Raw genomic sequence first — 17,453 nt, forward strand, 5'->3', positions numbered from 1 at the left:
AAACTGGTGTGGTGTAATCTGACAGAATATTAGGGGTTTAATAATTATTTAGGCATGTACATGTTTAATATACAATTTTGCCCATTCTTCACTCCATCAAGTGTGATAGTAACTTATATCACAGAAATTTTTTTATCAGTGGATAGCAGGGATATCCAACTTGAAATTCAACATATTCTGTATTTTGTCTACAGCTCTACCAGATCCGACCCTATCAATAGTTGATGATCTCTATCTCGCTTTCTTAGCTCTCTTTCACTCTAACGTTTCCCCAGTGGGAACAGTATTTCGCTTTTGATTTAAGTCTCGATATAGTCTTATATACAGGCTTTCCCATCTGGATTTTACTCCATTAAAGACTCAGGGTAAACGGGGAATGAATCCCTTACTCAATTAGTGCTAAATTAATACTGGTGGATTTAATAACACAGACGCCGGCAGTCTTAAGATTTCATAAGGCCTGAGGGTTATGGGGGTGGGGAGGACAAACAGCGAAGATCAATGCTTGTTTTACATGTCTATCTGTTTGAGATAATACAGTGGCATCTTCCCTTGACCACTGTATGAACTTGTTGTCCAATTTTGAGTAAGCTGTGCGTGTGTGTCTATATTAAAGAACAAATTGAATGAAGGATGAAGAAGACGGTGTTCGTGCGCACATGTGTCTTCATGTACACTCCCTCACGCTATCCTGTCATCTGGCCCTTGACGACAAGGGCACAGAGTTTCTCTTGTATACATATCTCCATGGTAACAAGGTTGCAGTTGACATAAAAGTATACTTTTGCTGTAGCAACGGGAAAACCGATTTGGCTTCACCGACTCAGGCGTGCGTGTGAGAATATGTGAATGTGTGCGTGTGGGCTACAAATGGTCACAGAGGTGCTGAGTGGATATCCTCATCCACTGTCATATATTCTTTGGGTATGCATGTGTGCGCGAAAAAGTGTGCATGTGGCGCACCATGTGTAGAGGAGATTTTGGCAAGGACACCCTGTCTTGTCTTCCTGTCACTGCACACTGTTCAAGACAGCACACTAATTAACCCTTCAAACCTATTCCTCTCTCTCTCACACACCACACACATAGCATGTCAGACACAAATAAACAGGCGCACAGGCAAAATGCAAACTCAGGAGCACACATGCATGCATAAAAGGACTCCTGCACGTGCTGGAGGGCTGTGTCTGTGTAGAAATGAGGGCACATCTCTGCAGACTCCTACTCTACCTGCCAAGTACTGTGCTTTATTTGAAGCTGCAATTACAAAATCTCTGTAATTTCCGTCTGACTGCCACTCAAAGCTTTTCACTGAGAAATGTATCACCACATTTTCCCTGCATTCTTTTCCAATTACCTGTTTATGCCTTTTAAATTTGACTACAGGGGTTCAAATATTTCTGTTATCGCTGCATTATGTCATGATCACGGTTTGTTACAGAGGAGAAATAAAGGAATTTGATTTTGGAGAAAGTTGTTAAGAGCAACATGAAGATCACTTATTGTGAACACACCAAATCATCCATCCATCTATCCATTTTCTTCCACTTATCCGAGGTCGGGTCGCGGGGGCGGTAGCCTTAGCAGGGAAGCCCAGACTTCCTTCTCCCCAGCCACTTCATCCAGGGGAGACTCCGAGGCGTTGCCAGGCCAGCTGGGAGACTTAAGGCTTCTTTATACTTGCGCAGACGGCGACTGCGCTGACGTCACTGCGGCTATCCGGCACATAGTATGCCTTCATACTCGAGTGAAACCCACGCACACAGTTTTGAAAATGTACTGCAGCTCACCTCCAAGTCGAGGGTGTCACAACTGCTGGTATTGGATAGGACACCACAGGGTGGAGTTTCCTCTGCATTTTTTGGCCATTTCCGGTAGCCGTTTTTACTTTGCTTTCATTAACAGGGAACAAAGCAACAACAATGGCGACCAGTGTTTGCTCGAACAAATGGACCTAGATGACCAGATGATATGTTTAATTATGCTGCAAAATCAATCGAGAAGGCGGCCGCGTAGACGGTATGTAGAACCAAGGGGCACGCTGAGTACTTCATCACAGCATGTGACTAAAACGGACCAATCACAAGAGATGATCTCCGTGGCGTTCGACGTGCAGCAACTATTTTTGTCGTGTGCGCGCCAAGCTACGCAGAGGTGCTGCGCGGGGCAATTTGTCGGTCACGTGATGCAATGCGGGTGTTGTCGGCCGTGCAACCGCGCGAGTATAAAGAGGCCTTTAGTGTCTCCAGCGTGTCCTTGGTCATCCCCGGGGTCTCCTCCTGGCGGGACATGCCCGGAACACCTCACCAGGGAGGCGTCCAGGAGAAATCCTAATCAGATGCCCGAGCCACCTCATCTGGCTCCTCTCGATGTGGAGGAGCAGCGGCTCTACTCTGAGCCCCTCCCGGATGACCGAGCTCCTCACCCTATCTTTAAGGGAGAGCCCGGACACCCTGCGAAGGAAACTCATTTCGGCCACCTGTATCTTTTGTTCTTTCGGTCACGACGCACAGCTCGTGACCAAAGGTGATGGTAGGAACGTGGATCGACCGGTATATTAAGAGCTTCGTCCTTTTGGCTTAGCTCCTTCACCACAACGGACCGATACAAAGTCCACATCACTGCAGGCACTGCACCGATCCGCCTGTCGATCTCCCGTTCCGTTCTTCCCTCACTCTTCCCTCACACCCCAAGATACTTGAACTCCTCGATTTGGTGCAGAATCTCATCCCCAACCTGGAGAGGGCATGCCACCCTTTTCCAACTGAGGACCATAGTATCAGATTTGGAGGTGCTGATTTTCATTCCAATCGCTTCACACTCAGCTGCGAACTGCTCCAGTGAGAGTTGGAGATCATGGCTTGATGAAGCCAACATAACCACATCATCTGCAAAAAGCAGAGACCGCCGGAGTCCAACCCTCACCAGAAACGAATCCAACTTACTGCCAGCAAACCAAACTCTGACACTGGTCATACAGGGACTGGTACCCCATAATCCCTAAGTACCCCCCACAGGACTCCCTGAGGGACATGGTCGTACGCCTTCTCCAAGTCCACAAAACATATGTAGACTGGTTGGGCAAACTCCCATGCATCCTTGGAGACCCTGCCGAGGATTTAGAGCTGGTCCACTGTTCCATGGCCAGGACGAAAACCACACTGCTCCTCCTGAATCTGAGATTCGACTTCCCGACGAACCCTCCTCTCCAGCACCCCTGAATAGACTTCACCAGGGAGGCTCAGGATCCCCTGTAGTTGGAACACACCCTCCGGTCCCCCTTCTTAAAAAGGCGGATCACCACCCAAGTCTGCCAATCCAGCCCCACAACATCCAGAGTCTTTAGGAATCTCATCCACCCCCAGGGCCTTGCCACCAAGGAGCTTTTCAACCACCTCGGTGACCACAACCCCAGAGATAGGAGAGCCCGCCTCGAAGATCCCAGACTCTCCTTCCTCATGGGAAGGCCTGTCAGTAGAATTTAGGAGGTCTTCAAAGTAGTCTCCCCACCGACTCACAACGTCCCCCTCAGCTGCCTCAGGAGTCCCACAGGCCAAAAATGCCTGATAGGACTCCTTGTTCTGCTTGACGGCATCCCTCACCGCCGGTGTCCCCCAAGTGATTTGGGGGTTGCCGTCACGACAGGCACCGACCACCTTACAACCACACCTCCGGTCAGCTGCCTCAGCAATGGAAGCACGAAACACTTGTACTCAATGTCCCCAGCCTCACCCCGTAACATGAGCAAAGTTCTGTCGGAAGTTGAATCTCCTTCTGACAGGGGATTCTGCCAGACGTTCCCAACAGACCCTCACAATACGTTTGGGGCTGCCAGGTCGGACCGGCATCTTCCCTCTCCATCAGAGCCAACACATCACCAAGTGGTGATCAGTCGACAGCTCCGTCCCTCTCTTCATCCAAGTGTCCGAGACATGCTGCCGCAAGTACGATAACACGTCCACAAAGTCGATCATCGAACTGCAACCTAGGGTGTCCTGGTGCCAAGTGGACGAACTTATGCTTGAACATGATGAGCACAGAAGTCCAATAACAGAACTTCACAGGGGTGAACCCCAATATACAGGCGCCGAGCCGGGGGTCAATAAGTATGACCACACCTGCTCGGCACCTCTCACCGTGTGTAACTCCAGAGTGGAAGAGAGGACTGGAACCAGAGCCCAAGCTGTGTTTGGTGGCGAGGCTGACGATGTCTCGTCAGAACTTCTAGACCTCACACAGCAGCTCGGGCTCCTTCCCTGGTGACATTCCACATCCCTGGTGACATTCCACATCCCTAGAGCCAGCTTCTGTAGCCAGGGATTGGACCGCCTTCAGGCACCCACCTCCCAGCTCACACTGCACCTAAACCCTATGGCCCCTCCCACAGGTGGTGAGCCCATGGGAAGGCGGACCCACGTTACCCTTTCGGGCTGTGCCTGGCCAGGCACCATGGGTGCAGGCCCAGCCACCAGGCGCTTGCCTTCGAGCCCAAACCTCTAGGCCTGGCTTCAGAGGGGGGCCCCTGTGACTGATTCCATCAATTTACTCATCATGGGGGTATTTTAGCCATGCATTGTCTGGTCCCTCCGATCGGGCCTGTTTGCCATGGGTGACCCTGCCAGGGACAGAAATCCCCAGAAACCTTAGCTTCTAGTATCTCCGGGACACACAAACTCCTCCACCACGATAAGGTGACGGCTCAAAGAGGGACACACCAAATCATATTTCCATCAATTTGGAGAGGTGGAGATTAATATGACAGTGCCCTATTTGTTCCGGTGACTGTATTTCTGGGTCATATCCAGGCAGATTACAAGATGGGGACTAGTTTAGATTAAGCCTGCTGCTCCACGTGCCCGTTCTTGTGTGTGACTGTGTGTATGTGCGTGTCAGCATTGTGTGTGGATGGGAAAGCTTGTGTGAGAACTAGAAGAGACGCCCAAGGTTGCCATGGCTTTGTTTACAAACATGATTCCTCACTTTGCACAATAACATGCCCTAATGACAAGCTTGTCCTCAGTCTTCTGGATCAGTGCGTAAGTATTGTAACAGCAACACTATTACAATGGAGGCCTGGAATGAAAGCGCGGACTGAGTTTTATCATACAAAAGTGACTATGAGGTGTCAGTGTTGTATTTAGCTGTATTATCTCAAGTAGTTTTAATTTATATTCAGTTGAACCTTTAAAGTTGAACACAATTTGTTCCGGAACAGTCAGCATGCAACTGCTGTTCCAGTGTCCAATCTCAAATTAACTGTATCAGCAATTTTGAAGTGAAATTTTAATATAACCTCAATGACATGGTCGGAATGCAAAGACATCTCACTTTTTAACATTATTTGTCACAAGCATAAAGAAAAACAAAAAAACAATCACTATCAATTGTAAAACTTGAAGACGATAAAACAAACCCTCGATTTTTGCAGGAGATAGGACCAAACCCGGCCTTCAATAGTGAAAACCATGTGTAGTTGACACACCGACTAAACATGTTCTTAATTAATTGTCTTTATTAAAAGTTTAAACCGCAAATATACCCTAAAATATGGTCGCAAAATACTTTATAATTTCGAACTCATCCTACTTTATTCTTGAAAATAAATGGTTGTCAGATCATTTGATTTAAAACAAAAAAAACATCAAGCTTAAATGACTGCTGTGTAGTTCTACGTTTTCCCAGAACAGTCTTGTTTTTTTGTTTTTGTTTAGATATTTGGAGGCAGCACGGTGGACGACTGGTTAGAGTGTCAGCCTCACAGTTCTGAGGACCCGGGTTCAATCCCCGGCCCCGCCTGTGCAGAGTTTGTATGTTCTCCCCGTGCCTGCGTGGGTTTTCTCCGGGCACTCCGGTTTCCTCCCACATCCCAAAAACATGCATTAACTGGAGACTCTAAATTGCCTGTAGGTGTGCATGTGAGTGCAAATGGTTGTTTGTTTGTATGTGCCCTGCGATTGGCTGGCAACCAGTCCAGGGTGTACCCCGCCTCCTGCCCGATGAGAGCTGGGATAGGCTCCAGCACGCCCGCGACCCTAGTGAGGAAAAGCGGCTCAGAAAATGGATGGATGGATGGATAGATATTTGGATCATTTGCGTGCAGATCAGTTGGTATGCGTGTCCAAACTGGACACAAATTGCAATCGAAGTAGAAACGAATTTTGGGAACATCCATCTGGCCAGAGCTAAATTGTTTCTGCTTCACCAGTTCTACACCAGAATGAAATTGTCCTTGGCACGTAGTGTACCCCACATTCAAATTCCAAAACATAAGCTCCTTTGTGGATGTAATAAATGTGTTAGCTTGTTATGGTGGGCTAAATCATCCATGTTATGCTCTCCTTGGTCTCCTTTGCTAACTGAAATAAATTCCGTTTTCAATTTGAAGAAACCCTGAGGCAACCCTTAAGGTTTAGGGTAAATAGAGTGCAATGTTTTTAGATGCACTAACTTATAACTTTATATTAGACAGGCCACAGTGGAGTACCAGAGACCGTTTATGTTGATTTTAAATTGTGGCATGTGCATTTAGCATGTTTCATCTGGATGATTTACTGTAGGTGTGATTGTTTCCTTTTTTTCCCTTTTTTTTTCTCCTACTTGCCACCCAGAAGCTGAAAGAAAAAGTGTGATGATCAACACAGTGGGGTTTTAGGAATTTAAACTCACTGACATGGGACTAGACTAATTGATACTGATATATACCTAATAGAATACTGGTTCTCTAGGATGTGCAAAGATGCTGCAATTTGTACAACACAATAACTGATAAAAACCAGTTAATACTGCTTAACTAACGAGTGTTTTTTTTTAGTGTTTCAAAAGCATGTGTGCGTGCGTGCTTGCGTGTGCGTGAACTTTCTTTTCAACACGCCACTCAGTGTAGCTGGGGGAAAGCATGTTTTAACAGTTGTAACAGGCTTAAGGGCATTCACAGGTGAAAGAAAGATATCAATGAGACAAGCCTAGGAACAGTTAAAGCCCAAATGACTCAGTGAAATTAATTGCTGGTTATATCGCTGTTTTGGGTGTATACTTGACAAACACACACCTCGGCTTGATTGAGCAGTCGTGACCCAATGGTTAAGATGGTCGCCTGCCACCGTGGGGGACCTAGGTTCAAGACCCCGACTGGACCGCCTGCCAAAATCCCCCAGACTCACGGCTGTGGTGTCCTTGAGCAAGACACTGATACCCTGAAATGCTCCCCGGGTGCTTCAGCTGCCCCCTGCTCCAGTGTGTTCCACTAACTTGTGTATGTGTTCACTGTGATGGGTTAAATGCAGAGAACAAATTTCGTGTGCATGTTCATGACAATAAAAGGTGATTCTTCTTCTTGAGGTATTCATATTGCACATTGTGACATCAGTTAAAGCTTTACTGTTTATATTGTTTTTTATATTTAGTTGTGCATAGTTGATCAAGCTTCTTATTGGTTGTATTCAGTTAACCAATACCTTAAGAATGTGTGGTGGTAAGATTAAAATAGATCAACTGGAATATGCAGTTCAGCGGATGGATGGACAACTGAATGGATGGTACAGTAGATTGGTGGTCCTGGAATCATTTATGGTCTTATTTTCTAAGATCTCAAATAAATTGCGCTTTCACTCTAACAGATTGCACGTGCTATTGGTGGGCATGTTGCGTGCGATCTACTAAGATTGTAATTTTTTACTAGGATACCAAATAACGGGCGCTAAATTTCACGCCCCTTACTCTAAACAGATTGTACACGTTGACAACAGGTGTGAAAGTCGTGGACGCTGCTCTGTTAAACAGGGTTTTGCACTTTGGGTTGCTCTGAGCGTTTTCACCATTCAAAATGTGAGATCACCGCAAGCCCAAAATACAATTTGAAGTGATGGAACTGGAAGTGGTGGCACGGTGATCGAATGGTTCGAGCGTCTGCCTCACAGTTCTGAGGACTAGGGTTCCAATCCCGGCCCCGCCTGTGCAGTTTGCATGTTCTCCCCGTGCCTGCGTGGGTTTTCTCCGGGCACTCCGGTTTCCTCCCACGTGCCAAAAACATGTATGGTAGGTTAATTGAATTCTCTAAATTGCCCCTAAGTGTGAATATGAGTGCGAATGGTTGTTTGTTTGTATGTGCCCTGTGATTGGCTGGCAACCAGTTAGGGGTGTACCCCGCCTCCTGCCCGATGATAGCTGGGATAGGCTCCAGCACTCCCGCGACCCTTGTGAGGATAAGCGGCTCAGAAAATGAATGGATGGATGGTGTGCCGTGAGATTTTTCAATTGCAAAATATGTGCCTTGGTGCCTATAAAGGTTCGGTATATGGTATCGTAATACAATATTTTATTGCAGTAGTCTGACATAGTGCAATCGTGAAAGAGCATGTTTGTCTTGTAGTCTGATCCACGCATTACGTGTTGTCTGTCTCAGACCTGTTGTCTGTCCCACACCGCCAACATGTTTAATATTTCTTAGTTTAAAGTATTTATTGCATCAACCTTGGAATGGCAGCCAAATGTCTTTTCTTCCATGCAGTTTTTGTATTTCCTGTATCCACTATTGCTTCTGAAAAGATTAAAATTTCCCCATTGTGGGACTAATAAAGGTTATCTTATATTATAGATTTATTATATTAATGTACTTTTAAATTATAGGTTCATGTTCTCAAATGACGGCGCAGCGGTGACGTACCAATACATTTCCGGTTTCCGGTCCCTGTGTTTGCTGTCGCGCATTATCGTATATTTTCCTTTACAGACACGTACTAATTTGCCTGCTATTTTGGGCATTGCTTGTTAATAGTAAAGGATTCTTTATTCTGATGTATTTGCACTCGCGCGCCGGCTAGCAGTGATTAACATGAGACAATGCATGGGAAGTGCTATTTTGGTGAAAAAAGTCGTTCGGTCTGAAACCGAAAATGCGCTTCTGGGCTATTTTCAGCCGAAGCATTTCGGCTGCTGAAATCACTACTATTATTAATGGCTAATATATATGTATGTGTGGAAAATATAATAATGTAGTTAGTATTGCAGTAGCAGAAGTAAAATGTTGCTGGCCAGGTCAGTGGCAGCGGGACTTTTTAATATCTCCCATTCGTAAGGGAGACCAGCCCCCAGAGGTTATATAACACAGGAAACAGATGTTGGCAACATATAACCATCTCTCCCTCTACCCGCCCTTGAATCCACTTTCTTTGCCTTTTTTTTCTTTCTTTCGCACACAATGAAGTGGTCCAGGCAAGTTTTTGTATGTTTGTTTTCTTTACCACATGACAGCTGTTTGCTTAGTATGTTGTCCCATTAGAGGGGAGCACTGCTTTAAAATGTCTGATTTCCCTTACGTCTCTCTTAACACAGATACATAAATTCAATTATTTTTAATTAAAGAGTTGTTTTGATGAGTCTAATGAAAGTCTAAGTGTAAGGCTTTCCTGCAGTAATAGGGGGGGGGGGGGGGTTATCATTTTGAGTTCTGGATTATTTGTTGTGTAATCCATGTTCTTCAGATGCAAACACTACAAAGCAATGTGATTTTTCCATGACACAGTCGAAATAAACAGCATAACATGTTCCCAAAAACTACCGTACTTCTCTTAGATGAGCGAGACCAGATGCCATCAAAGGAATGAACCAAGGCAAAAAGAAATACAATTTCTGAGGACTTGTTCTCTGATAGCCACCTTTGTTCGGATCCTATTTTTCAAATCTGCCATGCCATTGTCTCAGTTTATCAAAGTTGAATTTCACAGAAAACTCTTAGGATCATCTCTCATCTCAAGTACAGGATTATTGATTATGAAATATGATGCCTTTCTCTCAACTTTATGAATTCATTTTCAAAAAATTCAATTTCACCACCCCTTGCCTCCAGATGATGCCTGTTGCCAAGGTGACCACAATAACCCAGGTGTCATACCCTTTCTGTGAGTCGCGCCCTATGATTGGCCTATCAACCGAGGGGTCTGGAGATCGGGCATTTGGATTGGTTGGCAGAGGCAGACAGTGCTTCTGTAGTGAATATTGATTTAATGGGCTGGCAGACGGGCAGATAGTAGGCACTCACACACATATTTCTATATATACAAACGGCTGGCGGTCTGGAGGTGCACAGGGAAATTTGGCCCAGTGGGAGTTCACCTCTGTGGGAGTGAGCGTATGTGTGTGTAATATCATGCTCTCCAGGAGAGGTGTTGCTGGCAGTAATAGAAGCACTCCCCGGAGCAGACCGTGCTGGGTAATATCACACTCCCCAGGGAGCTCCCGTACACACTCGGCAAAACACGCATCGCACATATGGCCGATGTACCACCACACTGACATGCAGACTAATAATGCAGAGATTCACAGAGAGCGGACTCAAATGATCAGTTTGTGTGCATTCTAACAAGGTCAGATGCCGCTCAGTTTTCCACCACAAAGTTCAAATCAAGCTAGAACTTGTCACCTGCAAAATGAATGATCGAACTGCTTGGAAATGTGCTATAATTGTTTTCAGACAATGGGGGGAAAAAACTTTTCCAAACAATGGAAAAGAAAACCTTTCCAAACATCTAAAATTACGTGTTCACGATTCCAAGTAATAGTTTCCAAGTAATTGAAGAAAACATATTTTTCCGATACTGGCAGAACTTTTATTCGAGCTACATCTCAGCTGTGGAATATTTTATCCAGTTACTTTTCACACACATTCCTCGACATGTATGGCATTTCCCCTCTTCATAGATGTCTTCTAGTATTTGTATAAATAAATAAAAAAGAGAAGCCTGCTGCAATGACATCTCCCCACCCCATAGCCTGTATCTATATCGTATCACAGAGCACTACAAAGTGAGCTGAACATAAGGCAAAGCGCCTTTCATTTCAAATTTATTCGTACTCCTCTCCCCTTTCTTGCTGCCATCCTTGGTCTCTGCCGTATACAAACCTGAGATTTTGCCACATTCGGATGACAAGGCAGATGAAAGCGCTGTGGGAGCTGAGAGAGCTCGAGACAGCCAAAGTATTTTCATGGCGACCTGTTTGAGATCCCTGCTCTCTATAATCTATAGGCTGGTTTCACTCAGATTGGGAGCGACAGATTCATTAGGACAGAGGCAGGGCTGCTTTTGATCTAAAAATACACACTGTTGCGGCCTCTGAAGCGGAAAAAAGTTCAAGAGTTTCCCAATGTTTTTAATCAGAAAATGCTTCAAAAAGGAGATGCAGACAGGAAAATATTGAGTGAGGTGGCCCTGACAAATAAATTACCTTTGTGTATATTGGAAGTTTGCGTGCTTTGATGTAGTCTATATAGATAATTGAATTTGAAAACCTGGGTATTTCACATTCAGAAAGAGTTTGACGCCTGTTTGCTGACTTTTTTCTACAAGATTTTGGATGTGCCTGTGAAGAATATTTGTCTGTTCATCCTTAAGAACAGCTGTGTGCTCCATAGAGGTCTTGATGGCTCACCATCTCTTTTGTATTTCATCCCCAAAGTGTTTAATGGGGTTGAGGTTAGGGTTCTATGCAAGATGCTTGAACATGAAAGAGCCTTTCCCAAACTGGTCCCTCCAAGTTATGAGCATAAAATGTGGAAATATTTGTCGGAAAGATGACAAAGATTGTAACACAACCTCTGGTTAAATAGTCAACTGAGGTCGACTAAATTTTATTTGTGCATAATAAAGACTGAACGTAAAACATAATAAATAGCAACGTGACAACATTTCCCAAAAATGACAGTCTATCAAAATGCTGAATCCGGTTGGAATGGCCACTTTAACCTGAGTACAACCCACTAAGAATTTAGAAAATTGAATGACGGCTTCCAGAGAAATTGAGTTTTTGAACAAAAAAAAAAAAAAAAAAGGGTTTTGTGTAATATTGCCTATAGAAAATCTGGTCAAAAAACACCTTCAAATTAGAGTAAAAGAGTTTAACTTGATTGTTTCTCAACATATCTCCTCTCTGTTACTCGGGCCCCTTCTCTGATTGGCTGACAATTTTCAGTTAAATATATCCACCAATAAGATCAAACAGGCCAAAATTACGAGGGGTTAAATATATCCACCAATGAGCTCAAACAGGCCAAAATTCCGAGGTTTTCTCTAAGTTGACGCCTCAAAATTACTATGATGTTTCAAACAGCCTTTTCTCTGCAATGTATTTGTTATTAAGGATTTTGCAGGCATTTGAATTGCTCGTTCTGTATTTGTTGTTGTTGTTGTTTTTTAAATTCCAGTCTTGTTGCTATAATAAAATTTTAAAAATGCTAAGTAGAGTAAATCATGAAATTATGTTCTAATTAAGACATACTTCTTTTAAAAACAAACTCCTGCAGCACCTCTTCTGTGCCTGAGACCAAACAGTGTCACAATCCTTATGTTAAAAAAAGTCCCAAAAAAGTGATCAAAGGTGAGATTAAAAAAAAGGCACCTGTGAGTCAGCAGCCTATTACAACAGCTCCACTAACTTTCTCCTTTAGTTGTACTTTCCACTCTTTTTTCACCATCAAGTGTTCATTTTGCAGAGAATTCTGTCACTGTGTGTGTGAGTCTAGGAACAATTTAGGTTCGTCAATTAACCTATATGCGTGCAAGTTTCAGAGGAGCTTATCGCCCAAAATCAGCTGTTATAGGTCCCAGGTCACCCGCAATTTGAATGAGGACGCACTATAAAATTAAATTAATTCATGTCATGATTTCGGAATGTGCCAGGAAAGCCCACTGAAAAAAAAAAAAAAAAAACGCGCACACAAGCACAGAGAGATGCAAACTCCGCAGGGATGTTAATAATTAACATTAACAATAACACCGCAACATTACGTAATAACATGAGTATTGTCTTTCAGTAAGGTGCACATTAATTTGGTCAATGAATGAGTTCATTTTGGGACTTTGGAGATGTTAACTCAGGCCACTGTGCTGTGTTTGATCTGTGTCTGGGTATTACCTCCACTTACGTCTCTCTTTATCTTCTTTTCTTTCTTTCAGAGCATAGGAAAAGGATCTCTATGGTCAATAGACCCAGAGTACAGGCACAACCTGATTCAGGCACTGAAGAAGACACCGTACCATCCCTACTCAACAGGCCTGGCCACCCCCTCCACTTCCCCACCCACTCTGTCTCAGACGTTTCACCACAGGTAAGGCAACTGTCAGAGTGATGTGTTTGAAAAATGCAGGAGCACGTCCAAAGTACGATTCGGAACTCAGTCAAATGTTTTGGAAATGTAGCTGTGTTGACGTGTCTGTCCTGGCTCCTCATTGCAATATTGGTAACCTCCTTAATAACGAAAAAAGAATGGATTATGCACCACAAAGTGGGCAGTATTTAGTCTGTATTCGAGGAGTTATTGAGTTTGTCATTAAGTTTCAATTTCTAATCGAAACTTTAAATCAGTTCACTGAAGGTTTTGTGCAGTGGTCTCAGTTGGAGTTATCAGGAAAATATTTTAATATTCTGCTTTCTTACATATGTGTTTAAACTTATATTAGTATGAATCAAAAATCAAATGTTCTCCTTAGTTTGGCCTGCTGTCTTTTATTTTTTGGAGATCTTTTAAACAGATTTAAGGCATAAAGAGCGCACTGATGCTGACCAGTTTGAAGGAATCTCGGGAGAAAGGAAATCGGACGGCGGTTATAATAGGATTTTTAAGAAAACCTTGTGAGGAAACACATAGAAATATTTTTGTTTCTCTTTCCTTTTTCAATTTGGATGCTGACTTATATTACAGTTTGGGGCGGGGGGGGGGGGGCAACATAATGGACAATAGATTGTCATTGACTTTCTGGAGGAACAAATAGCAGATGGAATTGCTTCTTCTTTATCCACACATATATTTCCTGATATAACCTCATGCATAATGCAAGGTATTGTAAAGGCTAACTGTATTTATGACATCCTCCAAAATCGTGGGAAAAAAAAAAAAAAGTCCAGTTCCAAAACTCTGCTTGGACAGTCACTTCTTGGAGTTAAAATGGTCAGCTAATTAATTAACAAATGCAATAGATCTAATTTAGAAAGTGACATTTGTTGCTGAACTAATACAATGAAGTCGTGGATCACCTTTGCTTCAATCTTCAATATTAGCGTGCACTTAAACACTCTGCTTTCTGTCTTCGTCGGGCGCTTCCGCTCAGCCCATCTTCCTCAGGCCTTGAACAGCAATCCCGCCCCAACTTTCCTTAAATCTGTTTGCACGCTGTTTTCATACAACAACACTCCCGCCCCTCTTCCTATCTCCCACATCCTCAGGCACATCACAGGTAAAAGCAGCGCTTGTTTCTTTTCCCCACATTCCTGGATTCAACGGCTTGCCCCCCTTACCTCCTCCCCACTCGCTCCTTCCCTTTAGGCTTCAGTCGTGTTTCCCTCCCTTTCCTTCCAGCAAGCTTTCAAACACTTTTTTCTGATCTCTTAATTCATCCTCTTTCTCTGTCCATTCCTCTTTTGCCTCTTCAATTGCACCTCACGGACTGTTCCACTTCTTTTTATTATCCAACATACCCTTCCTCTCATCCTCGGGCATACATATTATACACTACTGGTGTCCTTATTTTTATTCTTTCTCTATCTTCACCCCTCTTACTGTCTGTCCTCCACTTTATCATTCAATTAATTTCTCCTTTGTCTTCATTCATTTTCATCGTATTCCTTGGCGCAGCCTCTCGTAGCACACACATCCGACTGTTTTATTTCAAGCACCGTCCTTTCCCTCTTCGAACTCCCCACTCCCGCTTCGTCTGCTCCAACTTCTCACTCCCTCGCTCTTCTTGGCATCCCTGTGGTTATGTCAATGAGAAGTACTATTAGTCGCCTTTTTCCCTTTTGTCCGCTTTCCCTCTTTTTCTGCCCCTTGGAATAAAGTCCCACTGCTCTGCCACCCCGCTCCCCGCTGCCGAGTTGATCTGGGCAGTTTGGCCTGCAGAGCTAGCGGACTGTGTAAAACAGAATAATTGGTTCACTATAAAATATAAAACTGTCATTTTGAACAATGAGTTATAGGGAGGTGGAACAAATTAGAGGCCAGATTGGGAACATGGGGGAGAACTGAGGGTGCAGTAAGGAGATGTTGGAGTTGGGGGTTGGGGGCCGCAGTCATTTGCATGGTGACCCACAGTGGAAAATGAGACAGTAAGTACGGACAGTTCATTTTGGGGTTAGAGAGAAACTGCTGGTCTCTTGAGATGAAGTAACTGCCAAGTATGCAGTGTGTGCGCAGGTGTGTTTTTGTATTATTCTTGTATTAAGGTAGTCCTGTGAATGAAGCGTATTTTCTTTCACAACAGCAATCTAAATGAAAATAACACTTTGTTGGATCTGCCCAGTCATATTTGTCTACAACACCAGCCCATTAATGTTTTCAATGTAACGTAATTATGCTTGTGGACGTCCGCCGTCTTGTTGCTATTTTTAATTTTCAGTTCAAAAAGTCCTATGTCAACAGCCCTTTAAATTAAATTACTTTGGCAGATTGTGATTTTGAAATTTGATTAGATTCAAATTTATTAGTGTTGGGACTGGTGTTGGTTTCAGTTACAAGACCGAATCAGTGACTTTGTGTGTTTTACTTAATTAAGTACACGTCTCAATTATTGATGGGCCAGCAATGTAAGAGGTTTGAATTCGTACAAACAATTTCCATTATTGGAGCCGCAACAAATCAGAATCAGAATCATCTTTATTTGTCAACTATGTCCAAAAAACACACAAGGAATTTGTCTCCGGTAGTTGGAGCCGCTCTAGTACGACAACAGACAGTCAATTGACAGAGAACACTTAGGAGACATAAAGACATTGACAAAAAAAAAACAGTCGCTGAGCAATAAAGGGTTGCTAGTTATCTGGTAATGCCGGTACAATTTTCAATTTTTTTTGACAATTGTACAAAAAGATGCAGAGTCCTTTAGCACTTAGAGCAGTTCGAATGACTACTCTCGCAATAGTCAGGTGCAATGACTGTTGTGCAAAGGGCGCAGAGACTTCTAGGAGTGTATGCAGTTTAAAGTGACGAGTAGTGCGATAATCTGGGACAATGTTGATTGTGCAAATGTTGCAGATACTCCTCAGTCAGTGTGCAAATGGGGCAGATCAATACAAATGACTTTGAATTTTCCATTAAACTGTAAGGAAGTGATTACAAATTGCTTACTTAGTTGATGTATGAATAATTGCTCATTAGCTAATCAATCAGAAAGTGTCAAGCTTTCTGAATGAGTTGATAATGACTTAATTGATACGTACTTCATTTATTCTCAAAACAAATGTCAGCAGAGGCTTATATTGACAGGAGACCTACAGTATGTGAACCAGACATCTGTCACTATTGATATTTAGTTTTATGGGGGGTTTTCTGTCAGTTACGTGATAACTGCTGGCAAAGTGCAGCAGTGATTAGTTGCCTTTAAGTAATGGCATCAAACACCTAAGAGCTTGGGGGGTAAAAATGAAAATTTTAATGCAAACGCTGACCCAGTTTACATTAGCCTTTTGCTCACTTCCATTGCTGCTTATTATTTGTTTTTCTGGCTCAGGGAAAAAGCAACACTTTTTGACTCACTACCAGAATATTCTTGAACAGTCTACCAAAAAAAAAAAATCTTTTGAAATAGCTTCACCCAAACTTATATACATTTATATCATATATTTGAATGAATAATTAATTAATTAGTTAATTATGTAGACACGGCACCACTGTAAGAACACTGAGCAAGTAATGAATGAGGGCATTGGTCTCTAGAGAAGGGCATAATAATCGATTAATTGATCCGAAAGAATTGATTATCATTTCTGTCTTGGAAGTCTAAACATAGTGCACTACTTGGCTCCAACCAGAAAAGCAACATGACATCAGTTATGGGAAGTTGAGCTACAGCCATCATGAGTTCAAAACACTCTGAAAAAGATTATTTCTCCTCATTGAAAAGGATATTTGATAAATATCCAATTAATAACCAATAACTAATCGATCATGGAAGGAATGTAAAATATCCATTACTTTGTAATGCCTCGGCATTAATGTAAAACATCCATCGCGTCTATAAGACAGTATATACAATTTGCTGCCTATTATCTTAAATAGATTAGATGAAAAAAACTTTATTTATACAGTATTTACAACATATGATATTTTGGACCATGTTAATGTGTGGTAACTGCATCCCCGTTTTGTCAAAGATTCAAAAGATGGAAAAAATTAGATTATTGAATTAGATCATTCATGAGACGATAGACATAATATTGTGCATTGAATAGTATACATTTCTCATTTGATTAAAAAAAATTATCCATAAAACAGTTTTATCATGGGTTCATAATACTCTTTATAGTGCTTCCTGGGCTTTTAATAGCTTTAGTCACTTCACTCGGTATGAATAAAGGGAATCTAATCTGTTTCATCATTATAGCCACCAAGTGATTTCAAGGAGAAAGCAGGTTTCACCAGTAAAGGCAATTAATATTAATCATAGCCATCAGAACATGTCATTTTGTGG

General features: G+C 42.8%; 1 protein-coding gene across 1 annotated transcript in view; it reads left to right on the top strand.

Annotated features, from left to right (window-relative positions):
• The window catches only part of LOC133416864 (forkhead box protein N3-like), a 93,096-nt gene that overhangs the window by 51,430 nt on the left and 24,213 nt on the right, over nt 1-17,453 (top strand). The window contains exon 3 of the mRNA XM_061704142.1: nt 12,948-13,099. Within this exon, the coding sequence (XP_061560126.1) occupies nt 12,948-13,099 (152 nt within the window). The remainder of the gene's footprint in view (nt 1-12,947; nt 13,100-17,453) is intronic.

The sequence above is a fragment of the Phycodurus eques genome, chromosome 18, assembly GCF_024500275.1.
Source record: "Phycodurus eques isolate BA_2022a chromosome 18, UOR_Pequ_1.1, whole genome shotgun sequence".
Taxonomy (NCBI): Eukaryota; Metazoa; Chordata; class Actinopteri; order Syngnathiformes; family Syngnathidae; genus Phycodurus; species Phycodurus eques.